The sequence below is a fragment of the Dreissena polymorpha genome, chromosome 2 (assembly GCF_020536995.1).
Source record: "Dreissena polymorpha isolate Duluth1 chromosome 2, UMN_Dpol_1.0, whole genome shotgun sequence".
In the NCBI taxonomy this organism is placed as follows: Eukaryota; Metazoa; Mollusca; class Bivalvia; order Myida; family Dreissenidae; genus Dreissena; species Dreissena polymorpha.
Window position 1 is genome coordinate 57019198 of NC_068356.1, and position 12261 is coordinate 57031458.

Sequence of the window (12261 nt, forward strand, 5' to 3'; positions counted from 1 at the left end):
CAAATTGACTTTTGCATTCGTAATAATATTTATTTGCAATAAGCTTTTATGGATTAGCAAATATCTCCTGTTTGTTGAACTCATACACGGCTCACGTCATGATAAGTATTTAACATCCATGACTTAAACGGACCATTTAACAGATTTTGGCATGTTCTGAAGTTTGCGAACTAATGCTTTAAATTCATTTAAACATCGGAACAAAAGAGTTTCAGTTAAAAACAAAAATTGACCCGTTTATGCCTAGCGTCCTGAAAAAATGACTTTGCAAACAGCGTAGACCCAGATGAGACGCCGCATGATGCGCCGTCTCATCTGGGTCTGCGCTGTTTGCTTAAAGGAATTTCAGTAATATTCTAAATATAGAAATACATATACTAGACATCTCTAATTTTTGAAATAAATTGGTCCAATTTAGAAGGCTGGGAGAGTCCACTAGGCATAAATTGGTTAAAATTGAAGAATGAAAAAAACGTTATTCACACCTGGGCTCGAACCACTGAGCCTTGGAGCAAATTCGGCCAATCGTTATGACGGGATAATGCACGTAATTTAAACTTTTTATAGGTAATCCTTGTAATGTCACACGATTACACTATAATAAGGATAACAACAATATGATAACGATAACAACAGAACTTTCCTAATTATACAATCGTTTCGCCTTTGTAGCGCTTTAGAATTTTCAGGTTTTTAAATCGTCTAAAAGACGCATACAATAGATATTTTAGAGCATAACATATGTCCAGTATTACTGTTTCCTTATATAAATAACATAGCTTCAACAAAAAATTGCAATTATGAAACAATATTTTTTATCAATTTTGTAAATTTATCAAAACGTGAACAGGTCCCATTAAATACAATCAATGTTTGAATGATATAATCTTACTACATCCACATTCCCAACGACAACTGTTAAAATATCCACAAAATATAACTGTGAACTTTTCTTTAAATGTATCATTATTTTAAATATGACATATTAATTTTATATTAAAGACAAGATATTCAAAATTTCCTTTCGGCATCTTACAAATGATTTACACAACATTTTACATACATGTAGTTAAGAAATTTTAGCATGAAACATGAATGCGAGCATTTGTACGTTGTCTTGTATAAATTGCTATTAACCCATTTATGCCTAGCGTCTAGAAAAAAAGGCCTTGGTAAAAAGCATAGACCCAGATGAGACGCCGCATCATGCGGCGTCTTATCTGGGTCTGCGCTTTTTGCTTAAAGACATTTTTTATGAAATATTCTAAATATAAAAATAAATATACTAGACATCCCTAATATTTTGGAAATAAATTGATCCAATTTATAAGGGTGGACGAGTCCACTTGGTATAATAGGGAAGAAAAACAATAGTTCAAGTAAAGGGAGAATAGTTCGAAATTATTATAGATGTATTTACAGCCACACTTGGTGTACACATGGTTAAATGGTATTAACAATAAAATTGACAAGGTTTCAATGGTGATAACCGCATGAACTTGCTCTACGAACACCATGTTAAAATCGATACCTAGTTTTTAAGTATATGTTTCTTTGTCATCGACTGCAAATATGAACTCGTACGAAGGTCTGCTAAATGAAAAATACCAGACAACTTTTTGAGGGTTTCTCATTTTTGTTTTTTCTATTGACAGCGTAGTTGTTAAGAACAGAAAAATGTTCTTTTCAATATGGATGACAAATCACGCTCAACGTGGCATTTTCGAATACTAATAGACCATACCTGTGTACTTATGTCCATAGATACATGATCAACTCTGGCTATTATTCTCGATTGATTAAAGTATAAACAAAAATGATGACAGTATTGCATATGCCGGCGTTGACAGGAGATGCTTTACGGACGGAGTCGATGGAGAGGACAGTTTCTCACAAGGGAAACGAGGATAGAGTATGCAGGGAATTGTAAACGTTTTAATGAAGAATGGCGTATCTGATACTGACATCGAATGGCTGGCGTCTGGACCTCCCGGATCTTCACGGTACGATGTGACCTTCAAGACAGAAGATAAGTGTATCTCGTTTTTGAATAAAATACAAATGCAAGCATCGTTGTCTCACAAAGGAGTACAATACAGATTTGTTAAGTACGGAAAGCAAATTGTATCATGTGGAATTGAAAATAGGAGATTTTAGTACCCACTCTGGGGTGCGTGTGCTCACGGTGGAGTGTGACAGAGTTCAGCAGGAGTCCATTCCACACATAATTCAATTTGAGTGTGGCACAAAGGCCTTGATTACCATGAGGGGACGTCAGCCCCTTTGCCTCTATTGCCTAGAGGTTGGGCACGTCCGCAACACTTTCCCCAAAAATATCAATGCCATTTTTTAAGAAAAAGTAAGTATTTCAGAAAACAACAAGGACACAACACCAGAGAAAAAGACAGACGGAGAGAAACGGACAGATGGTGAGAAACGAAAGGAAACAGAAGAGCATACAGACCAACCAGAACAGACGAAGATTGATGACGAGGGGTTTGAGACGGTGGGGAGTAAGAAGAAAGGAAAGAGCCAGGGAAGAAAGAAAAATGGAGAGAAGATACAAGAAATGGAAGTAGAAACAGAGGTAAGGGGCTCAACAAGAGGGAGGAAAGCAGATAGCAATGAAGACATGACCCCTATGCCTAAGAACAAGTTCAAAGTTTTAGATATAGACCCAGATGATTTGGAGGAACACCCACTAGTGATTGAATTAGATTCCCAAGATCGTGTTATGACCCCTGCTGAATAAACTCCCTTTATACAAAAAATATTCACAATTTCATAAACCTCTATTTACAAACACCAATTACTGTTAACACTCAATTTTTAATATTACCTAGTGTAAATAGTTCAATTGTATGTATATTTATCATTATATTTTATGTCTTAAAATATAATGTTGGCTTATATACCGAGCACACAGACAATTTGTGTGACCGATATATTAGCATATTTAACATTTCATGTCTTCACATTGTATATAGTATACTTTTTGTAACAAAATATAGAATATGTATAAATAAAATCTATGTAAATAGTACGTATATATATGCAATTAAAAACTATTACTTTAAAATCTTATATAACAAAAATGCATTTTTTATTTTATATAAACGTATAAAGAGCGTTCATATGCCTGTGTGTGTAAAAACTTTTTACTGTTATATATACTCAATCCATATCTATTATAAAACACCTTTTTTAAACACAATACTCAGCAACAATATATCTTTAATCTATTTCCAATATCCTCGTGGTAAATTTGAGCGCATCTATCTGTTTCCAAATTACTTCGGTACGTAGTATATTCATTACAGCGAGTACAAAATCGTTGGCCTAGTCTCTTTTCTACCGGGTTTAAATCTTTTAAACACTATTATCGGTTTTTCAATCCTATCACTAAATCATGGACGTCGCCATTTTTTCTTTTAACTACAACCTGAGTTATAAACTAGAACATGGAGTTAAACATAGAAACTATAAATATTAACGGATTTCGAACCATCCAAACGAAAACAAACCTTCATTAAATATTACATTTTAATTAATAAAACAAAATATATTATGCATACACGAAACCCATGTAGATGATTACAAAATGTCGAAACAAATAGAAAATTTAATGTCTGTATTGCATAGCAATTGGGCTAAAAAATAATGTACCGAAAACATTAATTTGTTTAATCGGAATTCCTTTTTTCATACATTTATACCAAAACCAAAACATCCAATGCCGGATCGGTACGTATAGACTACGTGTAGACACATTTTAACACTATTGTTCCAACACTTAAGACATAGGTTAATGTTAAACTTTACCCAAAGTTCAATTTACCGTAGGATGCATGGAATCAATTATCTACGCGGCAGAACAAATAAAATCCCCGAGTACACTGACACTTACTGCTGGTCGTCAGCACAATATTCAGGTAGTTCAAGACATAGGCCCAACATAACATCCCCTGCTGGAAGTGCCCTGCCAATATCTACTGGTTCTCCTGTAAAAACCACATATACATGAGTCGCACTCTGAGAAAACGGGGTTAAATGCATGTGTCGACAGTTTCTACTGTTATTAAATCGCTCGTTTAGATAAAATCTCTTCTGAACAAAGCTCGAGTTGAGGCGGAGTGTGTCGTCCCTGATAAGCATGTGCGTACTGCACTGGCTAATATTTGACGACACTGTAAGAACACGCATTAAACTCGCTTTTCACAGAGCAAGTCTCAAAGTATGCACTGGTATTTATTATAAAGTAGTTGGACTGCGTGCATAATTGTGTATACATTTTTTTATTTCGAAATGTTTATCGTATCAAATGTACGTGACATACCCATTTACTGTCGCCTGTATGTATACATAAACTGTATCTGTATATGATATTCACTGTATACAATACATATATACAATACATGTTTTGTCGGATCCAAGATTTGCAGAAACGATATATGCGCTTTATAATATCGGCACGAAATTTAAAAAAGCATGATTTTACATTCAATCAAAAGTCAAGTAAAGTTGAAAGGCTGTTTGATGCTTTAATTATGATGGCTCATACACTGCCAATTACCTAAAAAATTGTTCTTACAATCCAGTTTTTGTAGGATTTCTCATCTTCGCTGAATACTGTAACCCAACGAATACATCTTGGTACTTCTGAGATATTCACACCGCTGCGCAATACGAGCAGGATCCTCAATATGCCGTCATCACCATCGGCAGTCAGGCATTTTATGAGATTGAAAGAAAGCAGTTCGCTTTTCAGCGATTCTTTCGATACAATAACTATTATCCATCCTTCTCGATTGTCACCATCTGAGAGCAGGAATCTTCCTGGTGTGTTTTCATGTCGTATGATGTTCATATGATGTTTTTGTAGCTCTTTTTCGATCTCTTCACAAGAATCTCCATCAATATCAAAACATGATATGTAAACACTCATCTGGAAAATTTGAGAAGTAAATAGATTAGATTGAACACATGTACATGTTGCTATAATGACTAACCTTATGCTGTCATCAAACACTGACTAGTGTTTACAAATATCGTTCACGTATGGATACGTAATTTAATTTAATCTAAATTTAAATATTTGATGAATACTAAAAATGAAAAGCAGGTATTTGTTTTAAGGGACAATAACTCATTACATATTTCTTATTAGTATGTTAACGAGAATGCGTTCTAATCCTCTCCATTTAATATATTTGAAGGTACTTTGAAGGTACATTGCCAGACTAATGTCCGTTCTTTGAATGTATCGGGCCAGGCATTAAAATGCTCCAGTACTATATGTGCATACATTATACAGTATCGATTAGTATGCAGATGCTAGTAAACTTATTCTTGTTGTGCACTTACCCTTTTAAAATCGGACAAAACTCCAGCTTATTAGAGAAGTTTCTGCCCCAGTCTTCTTGGTATTGTTTGTCGTCGCTGCCTTAAACAACGCGACAGGAATATCGTTTTCATCTAAAACATTGCAATTTATCAGCTAAATAAGTATCAAGTAATTGTTCTTATAAACGTCTATAAATATTTGATTATACATGTAACAAGTATTGTCTTATTAAGCTTAAACCGAGCCAATTATCCAATAGATGTCTCTGCAACATCTCCCCGTAACGGGGGAAAATGCGACATGAAGTATAAATATATAGCCCTATATTGTTTATATTTGCATGCCGATGTGCATGTTCTGACATAATAAAGAAACGTTAGATACCTTCACATGGAACGATTTCCAAGAAGTCACCCCATCCTTTCGCCTCGATTATCTGCTGGTATGATTGACAGAAACGCTGGTGCTCGAGGGCGACATTTATTTTCCCAAGGTGCTGCTTTGCAAGATTTGATATTGCAGTTATCGTAGTTGGTACCTGGGCACAAACGTACAACTCGTTCTGAAAAAATGGCAGACGATTAAATCAAGAATTCGAGTGGTCAATCGAACACCGGAAAAATTGCTCGCACTTGTCAGGAATGTTTACGGATTATTACAACATAATACGTGTAATTGTTAAAATAAACTGTACCAAAATTTCATCGAAGTCGCTGATAATTAAAGCCACACATCTTATTTGGCATAGTAAATTTAAGTATAGATAAGAAACATATTTTATATATGCCAATTAAAATATATTTGGTAGTTACAAGGTAGAAATCCGTCTTTTGCGCTTTAAAACTTAAAAATAATCGCGTTTGTAGAAATGGACATATGCGTATAGAAATCCTTATTTCGGTTTTAAAAGTGGTACCGTTTGAAAAATAATAAATTACTTGCTTACTAAGCTATAGATTTAACGACAATTTTGTACAATATCAAATTGCATCTATGTGTATTGATTAACATGTATTTCATTTCAAGGTCAGAGGCTTTAAAATACACAAAATGAACTATTTAAGCATACATCGCACTGGGTTGTGAAAACCATATTTAAAATACAAAATATAATGAATGTGCCAGCATTCGAAAATCTTCGTAATAGTTGTGTGTATGCTCTACGTGTTTATATATTATACATGATACCAGTGAGCACAAACATGTTCACAATTCAAAAAATGGAAAAACTGTTTAACTCAATTTTATGAAAATTGAGTTTTCTATTTGTGATCGGATTTAATTGTTTTAATCAGTACACCCTATTTATGAAAGTATATACTTACGTTCGCGTGCTTTATCTGGTTGATGGTAACAACATAATCTCTGTGTTTTTACCCGCATGTATTCTCTTAAACTCAAATGTATCCACATTCGAAATAACAATGCCTGATTCCGAATTTGACGGAAGCTGCTGTGGGACAGCGCAGGTTTTTGGTACAACCAACAGAAAATTTCCAATCAGTAGTTTTTTGTTCTTTTCTGTAACCATCGCTTTTCTCCAACCAATTCTTGTTCTTTGCAAAAGAAAATATATACACATATAACGATAAAGTTCAATTAATAGTGTCATTATATTACCAATCGGCACGAGTATTCCAAATTTTGAACGAACGCTATTTTTACAGAACATTAACAATACCATGCCTCGCTCGTTACTGTTGTCCTTTTCCCTTTATGCACAATCATATACACATTGAATTTATTCAACTATACTATTTTGTTAACATTTAAATAGAGCTAAAGAGAAGTTGATAACATACAATGCTTGACTTATATTGGCTAAACAAGAACATCATACAAAGATCTATAATTCTGCCAAAAAAACTAATTTAAGCTATAATTACTTTCTTCAAGATCATCTTCACACAAAGGTCATTCATTATGTAAAGTTTGAGATCCACCTAGTGAAAGAGGAGTTACAAACACATGCGTCAAATGACCATAATATTCTATAATTGTTAAATAGGCTTTACTTATGAAAAGTAGTGCTGCTGCAAAAATTCCGATTTGAACGATCATCAAAATATAAAGGTCATACAAGATGGACACTTTTTGCAAGACCCACCAAGCAATAAAAGGGATTGAATAGTAATGCAAAAAAGACCTTATCCTTCCAAACCTTCTCGCAGATAAATGTATTCCTTTTCAAACATCTCCACATTGAGGTCATTTAACTGTAAAGTTTTGAGGGAAAATAATCGAATAATAGACAGGAGGCCTAATCTCAAGCTAAAGGGGACTATATATAATAAAGTGGAAACAAGAAAAAGCGCCACAATTTAGAAAAAAAACTGGTTTGCAGTCAAATGCCTTTCTTTACGATCATCAAAACGATAGTCATTTTATTGTGATAATTTGAGCAAGAGTCAACCAATATTTCGGAACAACTGACGCACGGGCGGTCGGAAAAAAACAATGCTTATTAATTGCCAATCATTGAATTTCATTTCTTTAATGGTGGCCTTATTTCAATCGCCCACCTGGTATAATTTTCAAAGCAAATCAAATTATACCGGTAGCTGCAAGACAGTTGTAAACAGTTACACATCGAAAGGCTGAATCTGGAACTTTGACCTGAGTTTTTTACGAAATATTTAAATGTAAACGCGAGATAACCTCATAGCACAAACACAACTAAATTGAATCGTAATTAATTGTAGTTCAACTCATTTTAATTACTATAAACATAAACAACGTTTAGATGCAATTCGTAGCAAAATAAAGTTTTCTTTCTGATGAATGATAATAAAAACTTACGACGGATCAAATATATATCGTTTTGATAGAAAAAGGGATTACCATCAGAGTTTATTAGCTGGACAATCATGAATGTGTTAGTTCATAAAAACGACCAGCTACAACACAACATACCAGAGGCAATTTATGGCGCATGAATCAAAATGTACCATGAGTAATTATTTTAAATCATTCATAATGCCCAATGCCTCATTTTGACGCATACCTCATCGTGTTCCATTTTTCAAACTGTAGCACGACTCATACTGACACGTGCCTTGTTATATCTAAAGAATCAGTACGCCTCACGAATATGCGCCACTTGGTTTAAACATATTTATTCTAGAATGTGTGTACACTTTCCTTATAATATCCGATTAGTCGTTATGTCACATCCGTCATAATTCCCCATGACCTATGATTTCGAATCAATACTAATGTATAATATCTCATAATTAAACATGAATTATAATCTCCCATTACTCATAACGTCGAATTACTTATATGAAAAACTCCTTTTAATCGAGGATGCAACAGGTTACTCATACATTAACCGACTAACATATCACTATAATTAATGTATTAACCGATGTTTTGAACATCTGCAAAATGTTTAAATGTTCGAAATATTCATAGCAAGTCATACAGCGTGAACATGAACTGCCTTTAACAACTTATGCCATGTGTGATTGATAACGTTGGTACATAAGCGACCATATCATGTTTGTGATATTAATGTTTTATTAATAAAGTAACTTCATGTGATAGGCTTTTGAATGTTTGATAAGTTTCGCATGCAATTTTCCTGTGTAAAAGCAAATAGATACAAATTACCGGAAAACAGTGTACAATACAATCTTTTTATTTTTTGTGGGGAGGGCGCGTACGTTTGCATCCTATACCTGCCAGCATAGTTTGAATGTTTTTCGTGTTTTGTTCGTGTATTTGTTTACGTTTTGAATGCAATTGCTGAAATAATCTTTGTGTTTCCTTCCAATACAGACTAACGTGAAGTGCTGTTTTAAAATTGATTTACGTTTAGTAATGGATTTCTAAATTGATTAAAAATTGTTTCATACGGTAGTGGTGTCATCTTTAACGACCTACTTTACGAATGCAAATATAAAATTGTGATATGTAAAAATTACTTGAACTTGTTAATATTGAAGCTAATTAAGATCATAACTATTGATACAATTGATATTTCGAAACACTTTGACGAGCAATATATATCGAAGATTCGTTAACAAAACATCAAATACCCAGACCAACATCAAGTAATCAGACCAAAGTCTCTATAGATTTTTTGGGTCAATCAGATCTAGGTGTAATACAGTAATGTTTTGTTCTGTTCTGATTGTTATCAGAAGTTAATTGTACGTCTCAATTATAGCGTATAGCCCCACTCCACACACATCACCGGATAAATTTGTCCCTACACATTGATTGAAGACAAGTAGGCAAAAGCGTTATTTGGCAGCATGTATTGCACTAGACATGAAGTTAATGTTATGTCTTTCACAACAAATGCATTTAATTTACTTAAACCATTTTCAGGTTAACCTTTAATAGATCGTTAGTATGTTAAACGGTCAATATTTTTTATCTCTTCTTACAATGTCCCATGAATCGTTATGCCTCATGGCTCATAGTGTCACATTAATTATAATGACCGATTAATCGTACTGTCCCATGACGAATTATTCATCATGCCTCATTATGTCGCATATGCACAAAATGTCTTTGAAGGTAAAATGACTCATAGTTTATCATGACGTATAGTACCACATGACTAATATTTGATAATGACTTATAATGTCACATGACTCATAGTGTTTCGTGCCTTATAATGCCACATTACTTATAGTTTTTCATACCTTGAAATGTCACATGAATCATAGTATATCTTGCCTTATAATGTCAAATGAATGATACTTTATCATGCCTTATAATGTCAAATTACTCATAGTTTATCATGCCTTATAATGTCACATGACTCATAGTTTGTCATGCATTATAATGTCACATGACTCATAGTTTATCACGCCCTATAATGCCACATGACTCATAGTTTATCATGCTTTATAATGTCACATGACTCATAGTTTATCTTGACTTAAACCGTCGCATGCTGATAGTTTATAAAAGCCTTATACTGTCACATGATTGATAGTTTATCATACCGTATAATGTCACATTAATCATAGTATATCTTGTCTTAAAATCTCAGATTACTCTTAGTTTTCCATACCTTTTAAATCTCATTACTCATATATTAACCGTGGATATATTTCATTGAGCCTCATAATGTCTCATAGGTTATAATGCCCAAGGACTGATAAGCATTCATACCGCATTATGCGCAATAAAACACCATATAAGTTGACTCTAAATGTCTAGTTAGCCTTGTGCAACAAACTGTGTGTTATGGCAAATGTAGTTATTTGACTTTGCAGTATTTTTAATGTTAAAGAATATGTTAGACTTGGAGATTTAACAACATTAGGCCATACCGCAATCTTGAACAGGTAAACTTTTGAAAACATTGATAGTGTAAACATATGACAGACATGGCCATTGTGACTCTTTTCAAATTTATTATTCGAAATCGTAATACTAGTTATTTGAAAATGTTAACCAAAGATATAAACTACGGAATACATGAAAAGGTACAAAATGCATGCGGCAAAACGACTTTACCTTCAGCAACATAGCACATGTAACCGGATATGTGGGAATGGACCAAGCCAAGATGCAAGTTTCCCGCTGGTAATTCTTCGTCCAAACACACTGGAGCTGAAACAATAATATTATATTTGGTTAGACCGCAAACACAATTACCACCTGTTATTAAATTGTATTCAAGTGACAGGCCAAATAAAAAAATAAAATATATTATTAAGTCATATTCAAAACACATACTTTTATTATTCAAAAAGGAGTTTTGTTTACGATTTTTAACAATTCGCAGGATGAGTAAAACCATGTGAAAATTGGTGAAAAGATATGTGTGTTGCCAATTTCAAAATAATAACATTATCAGCATTACACAATATTACATGGTTCATTTTAATGCGTTCAGTCCATTTATAATAATGTATATTTAGGATTCCATCATAAAAAGGTTCATTACATGTTCAAAAGAAGTATCAATCGTTTGGCTGTATTTATGTTAAAAAACATTTACAACGGTTACGTTAAGCAACTTGACATCGGGAACGTTTGCTGATTATTTTAAACATAAGGTATGAATTATAAGGTCATACTAACTGTTCAGTTGTTTGAGAAGCCTTTCATATCCCTGCCATTCAGTGAGGTCGACAAACGTCTTGGGCGTCAACGACAGCAATCCGGTTTTCAGGAACCCAACATCTTCACGTCGATTTCCTTTGTATGCGACCAAAAGTCTCATGTGATTTTCCACAATTATGTTTTCTAAGGAAGACACAACTGCAAATGTGAACCATCCTTTTGAAGCAGATTGATCTGTTATAAGAATTATTATTCTGTCATAACGATTAATTGAATTGTGAATGTTATTCATAACTTCGGTTCAAGGTATTCTTATTGCATGGTCAGTTTGACATGTGTATCCACCATTCTTTTCAATGAAGAACCTCAATTTGTCTGCCTCTGTTTTAGACGCTTCGTTTGCGCCTTCACTGTCATAAAATATAATCGCCTTTGCATTATTTCCACCGGACGCCATAATTACACATACATGTTTTAACAAATAGATTTAAATGTCAGGAGCATATATATTGAAATCAATTCAGATGAAAAATATTCCAGATTTAAATTCAATATAAATAATCCTTATATCCAGTCAAAATTACGATACCAATATATTAAATTTCGATTTTATTTGATTAAAATCAGTCTTTGATACAAATATGAAATCGAAACCAAAACTACTTTTGTTATTTAACCAGTTACTATAAATACACACATACGGCTACACACCACGGATCGATACATTATAGACACCGATTGAAGGAGTTGGTGTAAGCTTTACAGCTGTGACATATGCTATACAAAAATTCAAATATATAGCATGTAACAGTTTCAAATTGTTAAAAAAAGGAACAAATAATTTAAATTTTAAAGCGCTTCGCAATACACAATTTAACTGAATATAC

General features: G+C 33.5%; 1 protein-coding gene across 15 annotated transcripts in view; it reads right to left on the reverse strand.

Moving 5' to 3' along the window:
* The window catches only part of LOC127867148 (uncharacterized), a 33666-nt gene extending 21644 nt beyond the window's left edge, over nt 1–12022 (reverse strand). For 2 of the 15 annotated variants that reach the window (XR_008043328.1, XR_008043324.1), the window contains exons 1-7: nt 11393–12022; nt 10823–10918; nt 6670–6900; nt 5729–5906; nt 5365–5475; nt 4592–4945; nt 3908–4001 (exon numbers count right to left, since the gene is read on the reverse strand). Coding sequence is in view for 1 of the 15 variants with exons in the window: in XM_052408196.1 (XP_052264156.1) it covers nt 5729–5906; nt 10823–10834 (190 nt within the window). In the remaining 14 variants the exon portion in view is untranslated. Of the gene's footprint in view, nt 1–3529; nt 4002–4573; nt 4946–5364; nt 5476–5728; nt 5907–6669; nt 6901–10822; nt 10919–11392 lie in introns of those variants that run through there. The other 13 variants (XR_008043325.1, XR_008043318.1, XR_008043326.1 and 10 more) reach the window with 10 other exon arrangements.
* Nucleotides 12023–12261: the final 239 nt, after the last annotated feature.